We start from the raw sequence: 25,944 nt of genomic DNA on the forward strand, positions 1-25,944 counted from the left end.
TGATATTGTTAGGTTTAAGGTAATTGTAGGTTATACTATGGTATAATGTATTAAGGGTAGATAATCAATCCAAATGACTTCATAAGAGGTGATCAATAAAGATTTGTTTTATACTGTTAGTTTTTAGGTAATGGTAGGTTATACTTTGTGTATTATGTATTAAGGGGAGATAACCAATCCAAATGACTTCATAAGGAGTGAACAATAAAGATTCGTTTGATATTGTCAGGTTTGAGGTAACGGTAGGTTTTACTTTGTGTATAATGTATAAAGGGGAGATAATCAATCCAAATGACTTCATAGGGGGTGAATAATAAAGATTTTTTTTATATTGTCAGGTTTGAGGAACCGTAGGTTTTACTTTGTGTATAATGTATAAAGGGGAGACAATCAATCCAAATGACTGCATAGGGCGTGAAGAATAAAGATTCGTTTGATATTGTCATGTTTGAGGTAACGGTAGGTTTTCTTTGTGTATAATGTATAAAGGGAAAATAATCAATCCAAATGACTTCATCTGGGGTGAACAATAAAGATTTGTTTGATATTGTCAGGTTTGAGGGAACGGTATGTTATACTTTGTGTATAATGTATGAAGGGTAGATAATCAATCCAAATGACTTCATAAGAGGTGAACAATAAAGATTTGTATTATACTGTTAGTTTTTAGGCTTTTGAAACTTTTATGATAAGAGCATCACTGGTTAGTCTTGTGTGGACAAAACGCGACTCTGGCCTTTTTAATTATAAACCTGGTACTTTTTGATAGCTATTATAAAATTCTCTGTCCTATATGTTCTCCCTTTTTAGCTCACCTGGCCCAAAGGGCCAAGTGAGCTTTACTCAACACTTGGCGTCCGTTTTCTGCCGTCAACTTTTACAAAAATCTTCTCTGAAACTACTGGGCCAAATAAAATCAAACTTGGCCACAATCATCATTAGGGTATCTAGTTTTAAAATTGTGTCCCGTGACCCAGCCAACCAACCAAGATGGCCGCCATGGCTAAAAATAGTTCATAGGGGTAAAATGCAGTTTTTGGCTTATAACTCAAAACCCAAAGCATTTAGAGCAAATCTGACAAGAGGTAAAATTGTTAATCAGGTCAAGATCTATCTGTCCTGAAATTTTCAGATGAATTGGACAACTGGTTGTTGGGTTGCTGCCCCTGAATTGGTAGTTTTAAGGAAATTTTGCTGTTTTTTGTTATTATCTTGAATATTATTATAGATAGAGATAAACTGTCAACTGCAAAAATGTTCAGCAAAAACAGATTTACAAATGAGTCAACAGGACCAAAATGTTCAGTTGACCCCTTTAGGAGTTATTGCCCTTTATAGTCCATTTTTAACCATTTTTCGTAAATCTTAGTTATCTTTTACAAAAATCTTCTCCTCTGAAACTACTGAGCCAAATATAATCAAACTTGGCCACAATCATCATTGGGGTATCTTGTTCAAAAATTGTGTCCGATGACCCAGCCAACCAATCAAGATGGCCGCCATGGCTAAAAATAGAACAAGAGGGCAAAATGCCATTTTGTTCATCAGGTCAAAATCTATCTGCTGTGAAATTTTCAGATGAATTGGTAATTGCTGCCCCTGAATTGGTAATTTTAAGGAAATTTTGCCGTTTTTTGTTATTATCTTGAATATTATTATAGATAGAGATAAACTGTAAACAGCAATAATTTACAGCAAAGTAAGACCTAAAAATAAGTCAACCTGACCAAAATGGCCAATTGACCTCCTCAGGAGTAATTGCCCTTTATAGTCAATTTGTAAATTTTTACTAACATTTTCCACTGAAACTACTGGGCCAATCATTATAGAAAGGGATAATTGTACGCAGCAAGAATGTTCAGTAAAGTAAGATCTACAAACACATCACCATCACCAAACACAATTTTGTCATGAAACCATCCGTGTCCTTTGTTGAATATTCACATAGACCAAGGTGAGTGACACAGGCTCTTTAGAGCCTCTAGTTTTTGTCGAGCCTGCAACTTTTGTTGCAGAAAGCTCGACATAGGGATAGTGATCCGGCGGCGGAGGCTACGGCGGAGGCTACGGCGGCGGCGGCAGCGTTAGCTCACTTCTTAAAAGCTTTATATTTTAGAAGCTGGAAGACCTGGATGCTTCATACTTTGTATACAGATGCCTCATGTTACGAAGTTTCCGTCAGTCACATGTCCAATGTCCTTGACCTCATTTTCATGTTTCAGTGACCACTTGAAAAAAAAGTTCAGATTTTTTGTAATGTTGAATTCTCTCTTATTATAAGTAATAGGATTATTATATTTGGTATGTGCGTACCTTGTAAGGTCCTCATACCCATCAGACAGTTTTCACTTGACCTAGACCTCATTTCATGGATCAGTGAACAAGGTTAAGTTTTGGTGGTCAAGTCCATATCTCAGATACTATAAGCAATAGGGCTAGTATATTCGGCGTATGGAAGGACTGTAAGGTGTACATGTCCAACTGGCAGGTGTCACCTGACCTTGACCTCATTTTCATGGTTCAGTGGTTATAGTTAAGTTTTTGTGTTTTGGTCTGTTTCTCTTATACTTTATGCAATAGGTCTACTATATTTGTTGTATGGAATGCTTGTAAGGTGTACATGTTTAGCGGGCAGATGTCATTTGACCTTGACCTCATTTTCATGGTTCAGTGGTTAAAGTTAAGTTTTTGTGTTTTGGTCTGTTTTTATTATACTTTATGCAATAGGTCTACTATATTTGTTGTATGGAATGATTGTAAGGTGTATATGTCTAGCGGGCAGCTGTCATTTGACCGTGACCTTATTTTCATGGTTCAGTGGTTATAGTTAAGTTTTTGAGTTTTGGTCTTTTAATCTAATATTATATGCCGAAGGTCAACTATATTTGGTGTATGGAAATATTTTATGATCTATATGACAGTCCCGCACGTTTTATTTGACCATGACCTTAATTTCACGGTTCATTGCACAGTGTTAAGTTTTTGTGATTTGGTCTATTTTTCTTAAACTATAAGTAATAGGTCAACTATATTTAATGTGTGAAAGCATTGTTAGCTGTGCATGTCTGCCTGGCATCACAACCTTGACCTCATTTTCATGGTTCATTGGTCTTTGTTTAGCTATCTTGGTTAATTTTAAGTTTATGTGACAGTTGTAATAAAGCTTTATACTTACGACTATCAACATAATATCAATGATTAGTTAAGAAGGCGAGACATTTCAGTGTGTGCACTCTTGTTGTATTGTAGTCCTGTCATGTAATGTTGTCATTTTAATGTTATATTTAACAGTGCCATAAAAGCAGGAGGTTTGGTTAGCCACAAAACTAGGTTCAACCCACCATTTTTTTTCTACAAATGTCAGGAAAATGGCCATTGTTATATTGTTCGTTTCTAGGTGTGTTACATTTTAGTGTTGTGTTTCTGTATTGTCTTAGTTCTCCTCTTACATTTGAAGAGTTTTCCTCAGTTTTAGTTTGAAACCCTGATTTTTTTTCTCAATCTATTCATGAATTATGGTATACTACTGTATTTATGAGCCAATATACAAAATCAAAATCCATGTTAGATTTAGCGTATCAAAGAACACCAAGAATTCAATGTTTGATGAGATACTCATTTTTGTTTAAAGAGAAATAACTCTCAAGTTCATATAACAGCAGCCAGTGATGACTAAATGAATGTACACCTGAGGGGCCAAACATTTCTAGAATTAAACATTTTTTCTCAACCTGATTTTTGGATTTATATGACTGTAAAACAATAATTGGTAAAGAAAAATCAAGTGGTGGTGCACTTTTTTTTTAGCTCACCTGGCCCAAAGGGCCAAGTGAGCTTTTCTCATCACTGGGTCCGTCGTCGGTAAACATTTACAAAAATCTTCTCCTTTTAAACTACTGGGCCAAATTTAACCAAACTTAGCCACAATCATCATTGGGGTATTAAAATTGTGTCCGGTGATCCGGCATACCAACCAAGATGGCCGCCACTGATAAAAATAGAACATAGGGGTAAAATGCAGTTTTTGGCTTATAACTCAAAAACCAAATCATAAAGAGCAAATTCGACACTGGGTAAAAGTATTTATCAGGTCAAGATCTATCTGCCCTGAAATTTTCAGATGAATCAGACAACCTGTTGTTTGGTTGCTGCCCTTGAATTGGTAATTGCTGTTTTTGGTTTTTATCTTGCATGTTATTATAGATAGAGAAAAACTGTAAACAGCAAAAATGTTCAGCAAAGTAAGATCTACAAATAAGTCAACACGATCAAAATGATCAATTGACCCGCTAAGGAGTTATTGCCCTTTATAGTCAATTTTTAATTTTTTTTCGTAAATCTTAATTATCTTTTAGAAAAATCTTCTCCTCTGAAACTACTAGGACAAATTAAACCAAACTTGGCCACAATCATCATTGGGGTACATTTAGCTTAAAAATTGTGTCCGGTGACACCGCATACCAACAAAGATGGCTGCCACAGCTAAAAATGGAACATAGGGGTAAAATGCAGTTTTTGGCTTATAAAGGCAACAGTAGTATACCGCTGTTCAAAACTCATAAATCCATGGACAAAAAACAAAATTGGGGTAACAAACAAAAACCGAACGAAACGCATTAAATATAAGAGGAGAACAACGACACAACACGGAAACGCAACACACACAGAAGCGGACCAAGCATCAGACAAAACGCCACGAGAATAACAAATATAACATGAAAACCAAATACATGAATTTGGGATAGACAAGTACCGTGCCACGTCTTAACTCAATATCTCAATAATAAGAGAAAACACAAACGACTCAACGTTATAAAATGCAACACAGAGAAACGAACAATAATATAACTATAACCATCATCCTGACTTGGTACAGGACACTTTAAAAGGGGAATAACTCAAAAACCAAAGAATTTAGAGCCAATCTGACAAGGGTTACATTGTTTATCAGGTCAAGATCTATCTTCCCTGGAATTTTCAGATGGATCGGACAACCCGTTCAATGGTTGTTAGGTTACTGCCCCTGAATTGGTAATTTTAAGGAAACTTTGCTCTTTTTGGTTATTATCTTGAATATTACTATAAATAGAGATAAACTGTAAACAGCAATAATGTACCCCGGTACAACAAAGTAAGACAACCTGACCAAAATGGTCAATTGACCCCCTAAGGATTAATTGCCCTTTTTAGTTAATTTTTAACAATTTTCGTAAAATTTAAATTTTTCACTAACATTTTCCACTGAAGCTATTGGGCCAAGTTCATTATAGATAGAGATAATTGTAAGCAGCAAGCATGTTTAGAAAAGTAAGATCTACAAACACATCCCTATCACCAAAACAGAATTTTGTCATAAATACATCCGTGTCCTTTGTTTAATATTCACATAGACAAGGTGAGCGACACAGGCTCTTTGGAGCCTCTAGTTTTATACAGCCCTTGTAAAGTACCAAATTTTGATGATTTTCCCATTTTTATCAAGTTTTACCTATTTTCGGAGAAAAAAACTGTTCCACAACTAAACTTTTTTACTTACTTTCAATAAAGATGAAGAAGACCAATCTGAATAAATTTAACTTATAAAAACTATTGATATAAGTTTTATCATATTTTGCATTGATGCTTTTTTTGTGGCAATTTTTAAATTTTTGATTTTTCTCTGTAATAAGAACAAAATGCATATTATTTGAACCTTTTTATTATAAAATGAACCAGGTGCTCCGCAGGGCACAGCTTTATACGACCCCAGTGGTTGAACCCTAAACAGTTGGGGCAATTCAAGCTTGATTCTGTCTGACCAACCCTCCCACAGACAAGGGCCTTGAAGGGGTCATTTTACCATGTTTACTGTTCAGTCTGTTGTAGAAAAGAAAATAGAAACACTAAGGATTTGTACAGTGCTACTATACAAAACCTTTGACAACTTAGAATTTTTTACTCAAAATACATTATATTTTAAACAACTTTTCTAAAAGAGGGATGGGTCCACTTATTTTATTTTGAATATTAAACTGTTAAAGTAAATGTGTTAACATGGTTAAACTTATAAAAGTCCAGGAATATTACAAAATTCTTGGACATGTTTTTACCATTTAATACCAATTATTATAGTTCTTTGGGAAAATATAAGCCCTTTTGTACAAGTGTTTTTACCAAAAAAAAATATTATAACTTTAATATTTTGACCCCTCATAAAAGGGATATTCATAACATTAAGGGGTTGTTCTGAACCTAATTATGATTTGGATGGAGAATTGTCTCATTGTCAGTCACACATACATAGACCAGATTTAATTATTCAATTATTTCTTGTTGAACAGGGAAAAAATACTTCATAAATTAAAGAAATGTCAAGGTACAATTGATAAATCAAGTTTTAATATAGTCAAAACCTACTATTTTATGTTAACAAAAAAAAATTATAATCGCTCGCCTTTACTTTTTAAGCTTCGCCTCAAAAATTTGCAAATTAGATATTTTTTTATTAAAATTTTCAAATCGCTCACTAGCCCCAAATTTTGGAGTCCAAAAATCTGTAGAACAAGAAATTAAATTGGTGTGGCCTAATGCTCTTTAAACATTTAGAACAAATATTTCCAGAAAATATGCTATTCACACGAGAACATGTTTTTGAATGATATTTTGGTGACATTTTGCAAATGTATTTTAAAAATTTATTTTAAAAATTTCAATAAAAGGTTTTTGTGCTACCAGGGACTGATAACACAAGTACTGAGCCGGGTTTTATACCGAAATCCGGGTCCGGAGTCCGTCCGGTCCGGGTTTCAGTACGTACCACAGTTTTCACATTGACACGGATAGACACGAGATGGCGCTGCATATAACAATCACAATCAGCACTCGATGGTCAGTAATCTCATAAATTAAACAACACACAAATCATTTCAGAAGCATGCATCATGTTTTCATACTATTGTTTATTTATTTGAATAGAATGCAGACCGTCACATCAAGAAATATGCACGGTACTGTTAATCCGTGACATAATGTACTGATATTTATGCCTGCTTTGTGGATTTTTCAGAAAGCTTTCGACACTGGTATCAAGTTTATAAATTTACCATCTGCGAGAGTAGGTACTTAATTATATGAATAACACATAGCTGAGGGGGTGATGTAGCTGATTGGTAACCCGAGAGGTACGGTACCCCGAGAAAGCATTTTCAACCGTGGCGAGGCCAAGGTTGACTGCTTTTTCGAAGGGTACCAATCTGCTCTATCACTACAGGAATCGGAATTTCTATCAATAAAATACTGTAAATAATAAAGCTCCACGAGAATCTCTATTGATAGTCGACTTTATTATTTACAGAATTTTATTGATAGAACTACGAGAAGCTCTATTGATAGTCGACTTTATTATTTACAGAATTTTATTGATAGAACTTCCAATTCCTGTGCTATCACACTCTCAGCTCTGTGTTTATTTACATGTAATTTATTATACTGAATGTCCTATCATTATTGTCTTTTACAGATGAACTTATTAAAAGTATTTTCTATGACGTTACACACAACAACTTACACATATTAGAAAAATCAACAGAAGTGAAGCAAATGGTAGCTCCCTTATCAGGTTGGGACCAACCCTTCCTCAGACAAGGGCCTTGAAGGGTCATTTTACCATGTTTACTGTTCACTGTTGTAGAAAAGAAAATAGAAAAGGATTTGTACAGTGCTACTATACAAAACCTTTGACAACTTAGAATTTTTTTACTCAAAAAGAGGAGAAATACATTATATTTTAAACAACTTTTCTAAAAGAGGGATGGGTCCACTTATTTTGAATAATATTAAACTGTTAAAGTCCAGGAATATTACAAAATTCTTGGACATGTTTTTACCATTTAATACCAAATATTATAGTTCTTTGGGAAAATATAAGCCCTTTTGTAAAAGTTTTTTTACAAAAAAAAATATTAAAACTTTAATATTTTGACCCCTCATAAAAGGGATATTCATAACATTAAGGGGTTGTTCTGAACCTGATTATGACTTGGATGGAAAATTGTCTCATTGTCAGTCACACATACATAGACCAGATTTAATTATTCAATTATTTCTTGTTGAACAGGGAAAAAATACTTCATAAATTAAAGACTGAATGTCAAGGTACAAGTTATAAATCAAGTTTTAATATAGTCAAAACCTACTATTTTATGTTTACAAAAAAAAATTATAATCGCTCGCCTTTACTTTTTTAGCTTCGCCTCAAAAATTTGCAAATTAAATATTTTTTTATTAAAATTTTCAAATCGCTCGCTCGCCCCAATTTTGGGGTCCAAAAATCCGTAGAACAAGAAATTAAATTGGTGTGGCCTTAAAGACAGTGAGTAATTTCTATGTTTTGGCTCAGATTCTATACACCTGATTGCTATTTTTCCGCCATTACTGGATATCTCAAAGTTGCATAAAAATGTGACGTCATACATGTAATACAAAACATATGATGCAACAGTGGAAAAGTGATTGTTGTGTGACATCAATACTTCAAGCAGGATTCTAGGGTCACCTAGCAATAAGCCATGAGCTATATCATGGTAGAGCAGTGATTTTCCAACCCTCATTTTGGGGCCGAAATTTCGGTCCCATTCCCAAAGAGAAATCTGCTCTTTTTTTCCCCAATTTTCAGCTCTAAAATTCCCAATCGTATATGGACATCGTCGCGAAATTTTGTTATTGTCGTATCTCCGTATCTGTTTATTTTGTTGACAAATCTCTGAGCGTTCAGGGTATTTCTGGAGTTATCATTATCGTTCACTTAAGACGATGATTGGTTTGCAATCTTTTTTGGATTGCATTGCAATCTAGGATATTCTGGTCACGTTTGCGCTTGAAACATCCGAATGAATAATTCAATGACAAAGCAAAAAAATGAGACATAATGTAAACAAAATGAATGTAGATCATGTCTCATAATTCCAAATATTACACAAAGAAGCTAAAGGCGGCGGACGGTAGTAAATGCCGGAAGCTGGAAGCTTTTGGATTCAAAAAGTCGTTTCTACTTCCTTCTGATGAAACAAGTGAAATTCCAGCTGTACTATCTCCGCCATCCGTCTCTTAGTTTCAACCATGTAAAGATGACAATGAACCTATAGCTAGTGTAACTGATCATGTTACAAATGAAATTCAAATTCAAAGATAGATTCTCATCATTATAAATAGAATCAGAAGGGATAGGTTGAATTTTACCTTTCAAGAGTAAAGTTACAAAGCTTGAGTGCATGCAAATGTGTCCTCAGACACATTCAACTTTTATTTTTAATCCTTTTCTTTAAAAAGATAGCTTATTTTGTAGGCAATTCATAGTTTAGTTTAAACATATTTATTTATAGTGGATTGGGAAACAAGTTTTGCAACTTATATTAATCCCTTTCCACTTTGCGGGTGCGAGTGCTGCCTTGTAGCGGCATTAGCCTACTCTTTTTCGAAATCTACAAGGGTGTCTTTAACGTGCAAGAGATGTGGCTCTCTCTTAACAAGGGCCAGCCATTTATCGTCCCCGTCCGACGGACTATCATCGTTTCCTCAAGACCATACTCGCAAATGGTGTCAAGGGAGAGCCGAAAATTGAGTTCCTGAAATTTTCATCCCAAACGGGAATCGAACCAGGAACCTTTGTGTTAGTAGTCCGATGCACTAACCACTACACCACGGCTCTTCATGTAGTTAATCCTTCTCAGAATGCAGGATTTTGCACCTAATTTTTCAAAATTTTCAAGGGGAGGCATGCCCCAAACCCCCCTAGCGAGGCAAGCCGTGTGCCCGCCGTCGTAAAGACCAATCATATTTTCCCCAAACCATAATTTTTTTCCCAATTGCATGGGCCCCAGGACCCTTCCCCTAAACCCCAGGAAAATCACTGTAGAGTAAATTAACACCCTGGTATTAGCCAATCAATTATGGCATTAAAGTGAAGTATAATAATTTATAATTATTAAACACATGTACATTTTGTATCAACCAAGTAAATCTTGTGTTAAGAATTAATCCAGACAAGAGTTAAATGTAAACAAGGGGTCAATTTAGTCATTAATATTCAAGTAAATTATGTTCATTGGGATTGCCAACCTTGGAAAGTGTATATTAGGGATAGAATTGATATGATACAAGTGCATAATGTGTTGCATGATATAGATGGCAACTGGAGGAAGTCTGTGTTAAATGTTGAGAATTGGAACCCAAATAAATGTATATATAAAAAAGAAGATGTGGTATGATTGCCAATGAGACAACTATCCACAAAAGACCAAAATGACACAAAGATTAACAATTATAGTTCACCGTACGGCCTTCAACAATGAGTCGAGCCCATACCGCATATAGCCAGCTATAAAAGGCCCTGATAAGACAATATAAAACAATTCAAACAAGAAAACTAACGGCCTTATTTATGTAAAAAAATGAACGAAAAACAAAAATGTTCATGTCATTTGTTAAGCTGCACAAACCTAATTAATTATTTTTTTATAACAATAATATATAAGTATATTATTATGAGACTAATATGCCATGAAAAATTGCATTATGACAATCCAAGATGAGGGGTTAATAGAAGCCATTGGCTTATTTAAGTAAACGAAGGACCTGAAGATAAAGGTATAAATATATCTATAAAGTAAAGCCAGAAAGTGGAGACCCTGTGAATTGCTTAATATACAGCAGACGATTTTGTCCTTAAGGTTCATGTTGGGTATTAATTAATTTTTTTTAAATATAGGAATTTGCTATTTTTTTCTATAGATAATCTTTATCCTACAAAATGTATACTTAATAGAAAAGTAGAATTAAAATGTTGGGTCAATTTCAATCATGTAAGCTCACAATCTGCCTTCAAAAGAAACATGCAGTTTTGTTAATGTACTTTTTTCTGTTAAATGAATTGGAGCAGAAAACATGGAAAAGGAAAAAAAAAGATCTATATTACAGAATTGCTTAAATTTTACAATTATGATTTAGTTTAAGTACACCTAATTTGAAGAAAAAATAGGTCACCAATGAGTTAAGAAAGATATTTTAATGCAAAAAAAATGGCATTATTTCATCAAAGGGAGATAATTTGGAGCTTTTTTCAATGATATAAACATTTTAAAAATCATCTGGGGCCAAAATTAATTGATTTTTTGGTTGATTTTTGTACCATATCAATATATAATTTAACAACTAATAGTGTAATACATTTTGTAAATAAAATTTGAAATAAAAAGAAATGTGTTTAAATTTTTGCTGATTTTTTTGCACTGTGGAGCCTCTGTAAAAGTAAAATCACAAAAGTGAACTGAGGAAAACTCAAAACAGAAATTCAGTAATTAAATGGCAAAATCAAAAGCTCATACACATAAAACAAATGGATAGCAACTGTCATATTCCTGACTTAGTACAGACATTTCATTACACAAAAATAAAATATTTCTGTTCATTCAAGTAGGATATGATTATAATTTATAAAGATGTTACTCTCTATTACCATCAATTACCAAAGACTTTTAATTTATGTGCACTTTGTCTTTGTTGTGTAATTCAATCAATTTTAATTATCAAATTAATTTGTGAAAACTTTTGAACATATTTTGATTTTTTTAAAGTTTTCATTTGAATGACTTTTTAGATCTGTTTGGAATGTTAAAGGTGTGATGTTTTCACTGAGAATAGTTGCTACTGACCATTATTTGTGTCCCCCTATCCCAGAATTGGATGTTCGATACTCTGATTTGACACAGTCAGAGATATGGAGAGTCCCTGTAATTAGGGTATATGGATCAACTCCAAGTGGTATGTATCTCAAGTAAATGTATCAGAAGAATCCTACATGTACATATTTTAGTCACCATATCTTTGGTTGACAATCTTGATACTGGTAATAAATAAATAGTTGAAAACTGTAAATTTTATTTTAAACTTCTTACTAGAAAAATACATTATTAAGGTACAAATGTAAATTACAAATTCATATAATCCTGTATGCAACTTTACTTAGACCAATTCTGTTCTGGTATATACCTCCATTTTCTCAGATCACTCCACTTATCAAATGAGCATTATTTCAATTACTTAACTTAAAAAGATGATATCTATTTATGATAAAAGATAATTTGATAATTTAAAATAAGGGCGTGTTAAGTTGAATTAAATAACGGTTTAAAATGTCTTTGGTGTGTTAAGGTTCTGGTTGATAAGTGCTGAATGACTTTTTAGAAAGGCTAAGGTTAAAACTATATAACAGTATCTTGTATGCTGATATTTATAGACTGAACCAGTAAGCTTGGCATTTACCCAGAGGTCAAATTATAATTTTATATATTGGTGTTACACTTTTATTGTCAAGGCTTTATAACTTTATTTAAAAGAAAGGAGGAATGCTTGTTTTAGCACTGTTAAATATTTTATAATTATAAATCAGATTTTAATATGATCTGACATTTTATTGATAGGTCAGAAAACATGCATGCATGTACATGGAGTTTTTCCTTATTTGTACGTGCCATATGATGGAACCCAACCATGGGACCGTTATCTGAAGTTGTTTGCTAGAAGTTTGGACAAAGCTTTGAATGTTAGTTTGAATAAAGTCAACTCTAATACACAGCATGTTTATAAAATCAACCTTGTGTCAGGGATGTAAGTATGCAAATGTAGGAATTAGGAAATTTGTATTAAAACAATTGTATTGCATCCTTTGGCTTTGTATTGTTTGTGCACTCTCAAAAACCTATGATATGTTTATACCCCACCTTCATGTACAATAGTTCTCTTACTTGAGTTTGCCTCAACGAAATGTTATGAAACTTATACACATTGCTTGTTCCCACAAAACATGGGTCAAGTATGAATTTTGGTGGTGTCTCTTTTACAGTTTTAGAGTTATGCCCCTTTAAAAATTGAAAAAATACTGATTTTTTTGTTTCCGTTTTCTAACTTTAATTTGTGTCAACCAAATGGTATAGATCTTATACACGATACTCCATTCCACAAAACAAAGATCAAGTTTGAATTTTGGTTGAATCACTTCTACAGTTTAGAGTTATGCCCCTTCTAAGTTCTCTAACTTAAGTTTGTCTCAACTAAATGTAACGAAATGTATATATATACAAAATATAATGCTTATTACCACAAAACTTACTTTAAGTTCACCATTGAAACATTGAAACATTTATTTCACTAAAGGCCTCACATGAGGCATGATAGTACAACAATATAAGATAAGATACATGTATAATGCATGAACACATATATTTACAAATGCATGAATAAATGGGAAGGTAAATATCATTTGTAAATTGACATTACAATTTTACAGAACTTGGCTAAGCCAACAAGAACAAATTTATCTTTGTTGTTCATTAAATTAGAGAAGCTCATAGTATTTTTAACTTTACAAATATCTGCAGGCAAACTTTGATAGTGTAACTTTTACAGTTATTGAGTTATGTCCCTTAATAATGGTATATGCTAACAGGGGCATCATCTGTGTTCCTATGGACTCATTCCCCATTTATTTGCTAATATCTCTCTGCCATCAAATCAATTATGTGCACAATGCAAACCTTTTGATAATTTGGAAGGAAGCATAAGGTCATTTATTTGGCCCTTTTATTTGAAAAATAAAGAAATATAATAGAGCAATCAAATTTTTTTTTTTGGCTTTTTAGGGACCAAGTATTAGCTTTATAGACCTCCTCCGTTGCCTGAATATATTGTAATAATTTAATGTAGCATTGGCTTTTTGCCAATTCATGTAGATATCTTATGGGGTATACATGTACATTGCCATTTACAATTAATCAAAAACATACAGGATGATAGTGAATATAATACTTAAAAAACCATACATATATTTTTTCCCCCAGACCAATGTATGGATACCATGAAAAGGAAGAACAGTTCTTAAAGATTTTCTTATACAATCCCAGAATGGTCAAGAAGTAAGTACAAATGTATTAACACCAATACCCATTGCTCACCCCATAAGTAAGTATTAACACCAATACCCATTGTTCACCCCATAAGTAAGTATTAACACCAATACCCATTGCTCACTCCATAAGTAAGCATTAACACCAATACCCATTGCTCATCCCATAAGTAAGCATTAACACCAATACCCATTACTCACCCCATAAGTAAGTATTAACACCAATACACATTGCTCACCCCATAAGTAAGTATTAACACCAATACCCATTGTTCACCCCATAAGTAAGCATTAACACCAATACCAATTATGCCCATTGCTCACCCATAAGTAAGCATTTACACCAATACCCATTGCTCACCCCATAAGTAAGTATTAACACCAATACCCATTGCTTATTTCATAAGTAAGGATTAACACCAATACACATTGCTCACCCCATAAGTAAGTATTAACACCAATACCCATTGTTCACCCCATAAGTAAGCATTAACACCAATACCCATTATGCCCATTGCTCACCCATAAGTAAGCATTAACACCAATACCCATTACTCACCCCATAAGTAAGTATTTACACCAATACACATTGCTCACCCCATAAGTAAGTATTAACACCAATACACATTGTTCACCCCATAAGTAAGCATTAACACCAATACTCATTATACCCATTGTTCACCCCATAAGTAAGCATTAACACCAATACCCATCATGCCCATTGCTCACCCCATAAGTAAGCATTAACACCAATACCCATTGCTCACCCCATAAGTAAGTATTAACACCAATACCCATTGCTTATTTCATAAGTAAGGATTAACACCAATACACATTGCTCACCCCATAAGTAAGTATTAACACCAATACCCATTGCTCACTCCATAAGTAAGTATTAACACCAATACCCATTGATCACCCATAAGTAAGCATTAACACCAATACCCATTGCTCACCACATATGCCAATCAGGAAGTAAGTATTTATCTTATTTGATTTCTGAAAAAACTATGACTGGTATGAGTTTTTGATGATTTTTGGGGAAATTAAGCTTTTTTCACCCAAAATCAGTAATTTTCATATTTGTTTTACAAGGAATTTTGTTGTATCTGTTTATAATTATATAAATATTAACATTAATCCATTATCAAGAAATTTAAAAATAGTTAAAACTCCAAATTTGTGTTTTTACTTTTTGGAAAGTTTGCTATAGCTTGCAATAAACTTTCTTAAGGCATCGGCCTAACCGGAAAAGAGACAGCCTAACTTACTTTAGGAAAAGTGTCCTACTTCTAGATAATGTAGTACTGGTGTTTGAAAACTAATAATAGAAAGATGCTTTTGAAATTTTGAGCTCTTCTATTTTAATAGCATACAGCTTGAATAAAAAATGTACTGAATTTTCATCGATAAATCAAATAATTCAACTTCATTTGAAAGACGAACACACACTACTTTGCGGATCTGCGCTACGCGGAAAGTAAAATCAATACACACACGACCGACAGCAGTTTCTACGTTATGATTTTATCGGTATTCTTCAGACATGCGTCAGATCCATATATGTGTGCCTCCAAACGGGAATACTACAATCCCGGTTTCAAAGGTTTCCTACCTTTCTCCGGTTGAAGAGAAAATTAATGGCGTGTTTAAAACAGTTTTCGTCGCTTTATACTACGATTTTTACAAATTTCTATTCAATATGTAAAAGCCTGAGAGTATCGGAAGTATCCTGGTATCTCATCTGATCTCGGCCCACAACAAACTTGGACTATAATAAACTCGGCCTTTTACATATTCGGCATAAGTATCGGACTGTAACAAAAATCGTAATTATACTAATTGCTATTAAGACTCCTAAACAAAGTTTTTGCTCAGTTCTTAATATTTTTCTCCTTGGGGTCTATTTAGTTGTATTTTGAGGGGCCAACAGAAGGGAGGAATTTACTTTAGAACCCTAAGTGATTTTTTTTTAAATTTTCAATAACAATAATAAATTATAAGCTTGAAGAAAACAGTAAGTTACAGACACACATGGTTTTCAGTAATGATCACAGGACCATAAAACAAATCAAATTAATTAAATCTAGGTTGAGTCCATGGTGTCACCCCACCTAACCCCTCATGTTTGAATACTTAAAAACAATCAGATCCCCACTCCTAAACATTATATGTTCTTTATACGTTACAATAAAACAAATAAAATAAAATAAAAGGCGAGTCCCCTGGGGTCATTCTCACCCCCTGGTTTTTTGAGAACTTATTAACAGTTGAGATTTCCACCCATATACCATAAATATTATTGTATGGGACAATGAAATAAATCAAATGAAATATAGAGGAACTCCAGAGGGGTCAGTCACCCCACCCCTTTCTTTTCGAAAACTTGTAAACGGTTGAGATCCCCACCCATAAACCATATATATTTTTGTATGTGGCAACAAAACAAATCAAATGAAATAAAGTGGGGGTTCCTTTGGGTCAGCCCCAACCCCTCATGTCTGGGAACTTAGAAACTGTCGAGATCCCCACCTCTAAACCATATATATTTTTGTATAGGGCAACAAAACAAATTTTCGAAAAGAAAGGGGTGTATTGCATCCTTTGGCTTTGTATTGTTTGTGCACTCTCAAAAACCTATGATATGTTTATACCCCACCTTCATGTACAATAGTTCTCTTACTTGAGTTTGCCTCAACCAAATGTTATGAAACTTATACACATTGCTTGTTCCCACAAAACATGGGTCAAGTATGAATTTTGGTGGTGTCTCTTTTACAGTTTTAGAGTTATGCCCCTTTAAAAATTGAAAAAATACTGATTTTTTTGTTTCCGTTTTCTAACTTTAATTTGTGTCAACCAAATGGTATAGATCTACCCTACCTCCTGCCTGTTTGAGAACTTGTAAACTGTCTAGATCCCCACACCCAAATCATGAATATCACTTTACTAGACCAGACCAATTTGTATTGGACTTTGCTTAATGTCAGGCGACCCGTGGGAATGACTAATTTTGAGAGCTTTGTTTGGGAGACTTCGTAGCAGCATCCTGTTACAATTATTTCTTGATAAAGTTTTTTCTTTTTTAAGTAGGAAAAAAAAGTTAACCATGCAATCTACACACTATCTATTTGAAATATTACAATCTACCGTTGCAAACTTTCCACAGGTGCTATCCAGCACTTTGATTTTGGAAAGTTTGCTATAGCTTGCTATTGCTACTTTCCTTAGCCGTCGGCCTCAACATTATGGTGACAGATTATCGCCATTTATTCTGATCCAAGATAATATAGTACTAGTACTAGTGTTTGAATTCTGATTCTTGGAAGGTTCTTTTAAAATTTTGAGTAACTACTCATTTGACTGAAAAGATTACAGGTTTAATAAAAAAAATAATTGAATGTTCACTGATGATTCAGATGAATTTAACTTCATTTTGAAAATGAGTATCTCAAACACTACTTCGCGGATCTGCCATACGCTGAAGAGAAAATCACAAGAAATCTACGCCAGATTGCATCAGATTCCTTCATGAAAATTTCATGAATGAACTTTTTCCGCTCTACTTTTACCTGTTTACTATGTACATACGTAAACGTGGTAAAAGCCCGAGAGTATCGAAGAAAATCAGGAATGACGTGATTAAAATGCGAGAACAAGTTGTCGGATAATTGACAATTGAGAATGGTTTGTTATAACAAAACACATGTGATAGAATATAAAATACTCAATGTCTAATGTCTCAGTAATGGACGAGTACAGGTAAATACTGTACCGGCTTTCATAAAAAAAAATTGAAATGCATTGTTTTTGTCTAAACATCGATCGAAAGGTTTTGATGCCAAAAATCATTTGAAAACTTTTAATTCCGTTATTTAAATACATTCCAATGTGGATATAAGGGCCTTCACTTGTTCAGCATGCTCAAGTGGATCAATCTGACAGCAGAAAAAACATTGACCCAACGTCAATTCTTCTTCAATCTTCTTCCAATAATTTACATCATACCACCTCTAGTGTATTATCGCAAATTCGTATCATATAACATCCATATTAAAAGCAACCGAGTCAGCATCTACTTCTAAGAATAACATAGCTCAGGGTATAAAGACAAGTGCTGTAGAAATGATTAAGGTTCATGAAATTTATGTGTACCCTTTGGATTAAATGGCTGCATTTTCACCTCAAAATTTATATAGATTACAGAGAAACATGTACAAAGCATGCCCTATTTAAATAGAAATTCAATTGCTTTGTCATCCAAACACAGAGGTTAGATCACCATAATATATCAAACGAATGGCTTACAACAAAAATTCTATGAATCTAGCGTATATAAACTTTTTATACCTGTGGTCATACTGCTGTTGTTATGCTCCCACCGTATTTAGTTATATCCTTGTTCTTCTGTAAGTATGTACATTCTTCCCTTACTATAAGTACCTCCGTATATATCCAAAAATTCGTTTCTGTTCTCTTACTTTAGTTTGCCTGAACCAAATTGTATGAAACTGTTATGCAATGCTTATAACCACAATTCACAAGTCAAGTTTGAATTTTAGTTGCGTAACTTTCACAATTCTAGTGTTTAATGCTACTTTACAAAAAAAAAGTTGCTCGAAATTTAAGTTTCTGTTCTCTAAGTATAGTGTTATGAAACTTATACACAATTCTCATTACCACAAACACTGATAAAGTTTGAATTTTGGTGGATTTATTTTTACTGCTCTAGGGTTGTGCCTTGTTACAAATGGAACCAGATGCTCGCAGGGTACAGCTTTATAAGACCGCAGAAGTCTAACCCTGAACAGTTGGGACAAGTATGGGCACAACATTCAAGCTTGATACAGCTCTGAATTTGGATTGCGATCAAATTGTTGACATAACATATAGGTTTCTGACACAAAACAAATGTCAAGATCTTACAAGTCTATTGCACAATACTGTCAGGCGCGTAGCTCCCTATACGCCAACACGCAGTTGCGTGCACATCGGTTCGGCATGCAAAAAAAAATATTGCAAAATTAAAAAAATACAAATTAAATTTAAAAGGAAACACACATGTTGTCACTTTTTTTATTGATGAAATGTCATTAAATAACGGCATTTGGTTTCAGAATAGAAGTTTTATTGAAGATCATGCATGACGAAATCGGACAGTGTAACTTGTATCTTTTACAAGATTTGAATTTGTTATACGCAGTCTAACACATGTAGTTTCGGAGCACATTTTACAGAGTACGGTTTATCTGTTTGGAATGAGATGTATCAATCGGCATGAGATTTATCAGAACCCTTCGATATCGTTGAAATTATGCCATGGCGATGTGTTCGACGGACTAACAGAGCAACTCATCCTGCAAACACGCCAAAACAGTATTGGAAAGTCTCATTATATTTTGCGTTTATAGACCATATGAAAATCGAATGCCTATGATAATGGAACTGGAGAGTGGAGTCGCGTCTGGTATTATCAGAAAATCGCTTCTTAGTGTAGTATCGTCTTCCTCCTGTTGTAGGAAATATAACATGTATAACAAACGAACAAATCTCAACATTGTCAGAGACATACGAAACTGACCTGATATGTAATTTTGACGAATTCAATTGGGAGGTCGCTCGATGGCGAACATGTACACTGGTTTATAACATCTCGCGAGTGCTACCGTGGAGATCTATCAATGTACTACGTCTGTTTAAATCAAATGTACGATCACCAATGAACAATGGCAGGTTATTATCGCTAGCATTACTGCATATGCATCGGGATAGTGTGAATATTGCCGACAAATAAATAGAGAAGTTCGTTTCGGCCTAGACCCGAAGAGCAGATTTTTTACAATTTCGAGTAAATTCTGTATTAGAAAAATGTGTAGTTTATGTTTTCAATTAACCATGATTTACTCTATTCAGCAGCTTTATAAATAGTTTTACATTCATAAATTGTTTATAAGTTCTATCTACATGAAGCTCCTCTATCAACTGTCCTATGACCGAAAACCGAAAAAAAAACATTTTCCTGCATAAAGGGTCCCAAAATTTTTTTGCCTCGCTCCGCTCGGCGGTAGTTGCTTGCACATCGTTTCTGTCTAGCTACGCCCCTGACTGTATAATTAGAATGAATACACAATGTTTATTAACCCATAATTCAGATCAAGTAAAAATTTTGGTAGTGTCACATTTACAGTTCTTGAGTTTATAACGTTAATGCTAGCGAGGGCATCATTTGAGTCCCATGGACATGTTCCCTATTTTTGATAAAAGCCTTTAATATAAATTCACTCTCTTTACAGTTGTATTGATTTAAGTTTCTGTAACTGTCTTATTTATAAGTAAGGATGCATTATTTTTGAAAAGAACCAATGCTATCCAAAAGAGTTCAAAGAATGAAAATATGATTAATAACTATAGGCCACAATAAAGGTCGTCAATAATGAGAAATGTTTGTACCATATACACTTAGAAAGCTTTAAAAGGCCCCGATATGAAACATGTGGAACAATTCAAACAAACAAAAAACTTACTTGTTAATTTATTAAAAACAAATATGAAGGACCTAAACCAATAGAAAAATACTAATTCACAGGCCCTTGAAGTTGACATGGCTTGGGTACTTAAAGAAATTAACAGAGCTTTCTGCATGTAAATTTCATTATTTTAGATCTACAGTTTAAGGTTGCAATCATGAGAAAATATCAAAACTTTTTATGATAAACATAAAAAAAAAATGATTTTTGATAATTACTGACGAGACAATGGTTTAGTTTAAAACATCAAAGCTGTGATGAAGTACATATTTGAAATAATACATGTCTATAACCTTTTTGGAATAATACACAGCTACAGTTGCAAACTTTCCTGAGGTGCTATCCAGCACTGATTTTTTATGATTTTGCTACATTTTAGTAAAATCACCATTTACCGAATTAAGAATTGCTGTAAAGATTTGAAATAATTAGAATTAAGGTTTTTGTCTTTTTTACGAAATAATTAGAATTATAAGGTTTTTGTTTCTTTTGAAATATCAAATGAACTTCTATTCCTAATTTTTATATTTTTCCTGTCAATTTTTGTAATCAAGTCACGCTTTGTGAATTTCAAATTCCAACAAAAATTTGATGTTTTCACCAAAAGTTTCATGTCTATAAATAAAATCATTTTTTTTTATATTTCATTTCATAAACACTTGGTCCGAGTACACAGTTATCGTCCTTTGATTTTCGTTGTCCACGAATATAGTCCTTAGTGTGGACAGTGTGTTACTTGCCAATGTTTGTTATACCCCTTCCAAATTTATTTCTCCATGTTTTATGCCTTATATTGCAAGTTGGGGGGTGAAATGACACTGTAAAAAATTTTGGGTCATAAATATTAATGTAAAGTAGTGATTAGGCCACACCAATTTGATTCCTTGTTCGACGGACCCGCCCGCACCTATTTTTTTCAAAACAGATTTTTTTTATATTTATTATATTCCCGCTTCACGCATCCGGAAATGAAATCATGTCCATTTTCCGCACCGTTTTTTTGTAAATATTATATAAAGATCTCAACATTTGTTTTTTAAATCACAGTCTAGCCTTTATATAACGATTTTAAACCTATCAACACCCCACAACACTGTAAATATCTGCGATAATATTTGTTTCAGCATGAAACTAATTTATTCAAATTTGCTCCGATATAAATATAAATACCATTACAGAACAAAACGTTGGTTTCTTTCCCCCTAACTTATATTCCCTATAAAAAAAATGTTCGTTGTTAAAATAAAGTACAAAGAACTTTTGAGGGATTTGCCTTCAACTGCAATTATAATGAATGGTAACGGTCATACCTGCTGCAGGTTTGTGCACCTGTCCTGGTTGATTCAGAGACCTGTCGTTCAGCAGTTATCGTTTGTTGATGTGGTTCATTGGTATTTTCCCGTTTGGAAATATAATTTAGATTGTTGGTTTTCCTGTTCGAATTGTGTACAATACTAAGTTGTGGTCCCTTATAGCTTGTGCTGCCTGGTCTTGATCAAAGCACTGTGTAAAAGGCCTTACTTTGACCTATGTTTGTTATTATCAGGTTGGGACCAACCCTCCCTCAGACAAGGGCCTTGAAATGGTCATTTTACCATGTTTACTCTTCAGTCTGTTGTAGAAAAGAAAATAGAAATACTAAGGATTTGATCAGTGCTACTATACAAAACCTTTGACAACTTAGAATTTTTTACTCAAAATACATTATATTTTAAACAACTTTTCTAAAAGAGGGATGGGTCCACTTATTTTATTTTGAATATTAAACTGTTAAAGTAAATGTGTTTACATGGTTATATTACAAAATTCTTGGACATGTTTTTACCATTTAATACCAAATATTATAGTTCTTTGAGAAAATATAAGCCCTTTTGTACTTGAAGTGTTTTTACAAAAAAAATATATTATAACTTTAATATTTTGACCCCTCATAAAAGGGATATTCATAACATTAAGGGGTTGTTCTGAACCTAATTATGATTTGGATGGAGAATTGTCTCATTGTCAGTCACACATACATAGACCAGATTTAATTATTCAATTATTTCTTGTTGAACAGGGGAAAAATACTTCATAAATTAAAGAAATGTCAAGGTACAATTTATAAATCAAGTTTTAATATAGTCAAAACCTACTATTTTATGTTAACAAAAAAAAATTATAATCGCTCGCCTTTACTTTTTAAGCTTCGACTCAAAAATTTGCAAATTAAATATTTTGTTATTAATATTTTCAAATCGCTCGCTCCCCCCAAATTTTGGAGTCCAAAAATCCGTAGAACAAGAAATTAAATTGGTGTGGCCTTAGGTCCAGCTGAAAAAGGTAAAAAATTAGCACTTCGGAAGCTGTCAAAAGATTTCAAGACCCCCTCAACATACAATTGTCCATATTTTGAGTTAGAGCTGATGAAGTTTTCTATAATTTTGATATAATTTGTCCCAAAAGTAGTACAACACACTGTAAAAATATTATTGAAAAAGGGCTGGTGGGATTTTTTTAATTTTCATTTATTGTCTAAAAGAAATTCACTACGAAATAACTGTGTGCTCGGACTGTATATAAACTGTTTAAAAACTTTTGGTTTGAAATCATTATTTTCCAAAATAAAGAAGTTTTTACTATTTTTTTCACCCCAAAAATCCATGTTCCCATTCAGATATCTTGGTAGATTTTTAGTATGTTACCTATATACAAAGAAAGCCTTTTAGAATTGAAAAAATTGAAGAAAAAAATCTGTTGCAATGTTTTTGAGGTTGGCCACATAATGAAAAAGCCCACATTTTAATTTTTTTTTATCTATTTTGACAAGACTATAAAGGAACCCATACTTTTTCTTATAACATTCATATAACAATTTATTCTAAGTGACGGCCATACATTTATCTTATGTTTAGCATTGTTAATAACAATACATAACTTGTCAGAAACCAAAATCAGAGTGTATAAAAAAATAAATTATTTTAACTTTAAATTTAAAAGTATTATAATGTACAATGATGTATGTGATATTTCATTTATCATCTATTTAACTTCTTTGTAATAAACATTTTTATTTTAGGGCTGCTGATTTGCTACTTGGAGGAGCAGTGATGAATAAAGCTTTTCAGCCACATGAAGCTCATATACCATATATACTTCAGGTGAATATTTATAAAATAGATATAAAACAGTACTGGCCATTCTGCTCAAACCTTTGATGTAGTTGTATTGAAAGGGGGACAAGAAATTATTATAACTCTGCCAAATGTAATGCAGATGGAAACCCAATTGAAATTAAACCAAAGAAAAGGAACTTTTTGTTAGAGAAGGTAAAAAAATCAAAATTTAATAAATATTTTAATGGTTTACATCTGTTTTTATGGGCTTTACAAGTTTAATAAAGGTGCATCATTTAGGATTTAATGCATCATACAGACATGTTGTTACATGAATTGTAAAAGGAAGTTTGAGATATTTGTAAACGTTAAAATTATAGACAAATTTTTACAAACAGTCGATTGTGGTAGGTGCAAATACAGTTAGATTTTTTTGGGGCATTATTTTTTAGCATGAATTCCATCGAGAAAAAAATAAATTAGTTATTGCCCTTTGCAGCACATTTGAATTTTATTTAGAGTTTTGGTTGTTTCGTTGTCAGCAGGTCCTTATCAACTATAATTTTTATTCCTTGCAAAACTGATATTCAGCCTTCAAGTTCTATAAATGCAAACCAAAGAATTGTAAACAAATGGACTTAGAATTGAATAGCAAAGTTTTTAAAGGCCTTAGGGGATTTATAATCTACATATTAGGTTGGCCGTATTACGTTTTGGCAAATTTTGCAAAAAATCAGTTTTAAATTTCTGCATCTTTGTGCATTTCTTTCTCTGAAAAAAATGGATACTACACAGGGTTCTCACTAAGGAGATTCCATCAGTCCTGGACTCACTGTTATCAAAACTCGTATGTCCACAGGTGCATCTAGATTGAAATAGTTTGTATAAACTGAACACAGTTTAACACAAATTTTGTCATTTTATACATGTTATAGCCAAAGATTTAAAGTAATCTGAATTTAATGTTATTTCATTGCTCTGTTAGGCCACGAAGACTAAAATATTACATTTTATTGCAATAAAATATCTTCATCTTGCTGATGGACTCACCATGGCCAAAGATGACAAGTCCCTGGACTCACCTTAAAAAATCCTTAGCAAGAACCCTGGCTACATTTCGGCATTTTTACCTGTATTTCACCTGAAAAAAATTGTTATAATTACATATAAGACTTATTTTATTATAGTATTTTTTCTTGATGGTTCATATCTCTCCTCATATTTGATATTCTGTAAAATGTTTTGTTATGTATAATTTGACATTTAGTTTTTTAGCTCACCTGACCTGAAAGGTCAATTGAGCTTTTCTCATCACTTGGCGTCCGTCGTCTGTCGTCCTTAAACTTTTACAAAAATCTTCTCCTCTGAAACTACTGGGCCAAATTTAATCAAACTTGGCCACAATCACCCATGGGGTATCTAGTTTAAAAAATGTGTCCGATGACCTGGCCATCCAACCAAGATGGCCGCCATGGCTACAAATAGAACACAGGGGTAAAATGTATATTTTGGCTTATATCTTTGAAACCAAAGCATTTAGAGCAAATCTGACATGGGGTAAAATTGTTGATCAGGTCAAGATCTATCTGAAATTTTCAGACGAATCAGACAACCTGTTGTTGGGTTGCTGCCCTTGAATTGTTTAGGTTAAGAAAATTTTGCAGTTTTTGGTTATTATCTTGAATACTATTAAAAAAAGAGATAAACTGGAAACAGCAATAATGTTCAGCAAAGTAAGACCTACAAATTAGTCAACATGACCAAAATTGTCAGTCAACCCCTTAAGGAGTTATTGCACATAATAGTCAATTTTTAACAACTTTTCGTCATATTGTGTAACTTGTACAAAAATCTTCTTCTCTGAAACTACTTGGCCAAATTTAACCAAACTTGGCCGCAATTATCATTGTGGTATATAGTTTAAAAAATGTGTCCGATGACCATGCCTTCCAAACAAAATGGCCGACATGGCTAAAATTAGGGGTAAAATGCAGTTTTTGCTTTATATCTTTGAAACGAAGACATTTAGTGGAAATCTTTCGAGATTTAAATGTCCATCAGAATAAGATCTATCCCTTTAAAATTTTTAGATAAATCCGACAACCCGTTGTTGTGTTGCTGCCCTTTTTAAAATGGGTAATTTCAAGGAAATTTTGCTGTTTTTATACGACCGCAAATTTTGAAAAAAATTTCGTCGTATATTGCTATCATGTTTGCGTCGTCGTCGTCGTCGTCCGAATACTTTTAGTTTTCGCACTCTAACTTTAGTAAAAGTGAATAGAAATCTATGAAATTTTAACACAAGGTTTATGACCATAAAAGGAAGGCTGGTATTGATTTTGGGAGTTTTGGTCCCAACATTTTAGGAATTAGGGGCCAAAAAGGG

The 25,944-nt window shown here is 33.2% G+C and overlaps 1 protein-coding gene across 8 annotated transcripts in view; it reads left to right on the plus strand.

Moving 5' to 3' along the window:
* The window catches only part of LOC134686962 (DNA polymerase zeta catalytic subunit-like), a 193,362-nt gene that overhangs the window by 32,428 nt on the left and 134,990 nt on the right, over positions 1–25,944 (plus strand). For 2 of the 8 annotated variants that reach the window (XM_063546847.1, XM_063546848.1), the window contains exons 3-8: positions 339–459; positions 7,046–7,093; positions 11,633–11,796; positions 12,456–12,642; positions 13,872–13,946; positions 23,522–23,603. In XM_063546847.1, coding sequence (XP_063402917.1) covers positions 11,658–11,796; positions 12,456–12,642; positions 13,872–13,946; positions 23,522–23,603 — 483 coding nt within the window. In that variant the 5' untranslated portion in view covers positions 339–459; positions 7,046–7,093; positions 11,633–11,657. Of the gene's footprint in view, positions 1–338; positions 460–6,604; positions 6,868–7,045; positions 7,098–11,632; positions 11,797–12,455; positions 12,643–13,871; positions 13,947–23,521; positions 23,604–25,944 lie in introns of those variants that run through there. The other 6 variants (XM_063546850.1, XM_063546851.1, XM_063546849.1 and 3 more) reach the window with 6 other exon arrangements.

Source organism: Mytilus trossulus, chromosome 10 (genome assembly GCF_036588685.1).
Source record: "Mytilus trossulus isolate FHL-02 chromosome 10, PNRI_Mtr1.1.1.hap1, whole genome shotgun sequence".
Lineage (NCBI taxonomy): Eukaryota > Metazoa > Mollusca > Bivalvia > Mytilida > Mytilidae > Mytilus > Mytilus trossulus.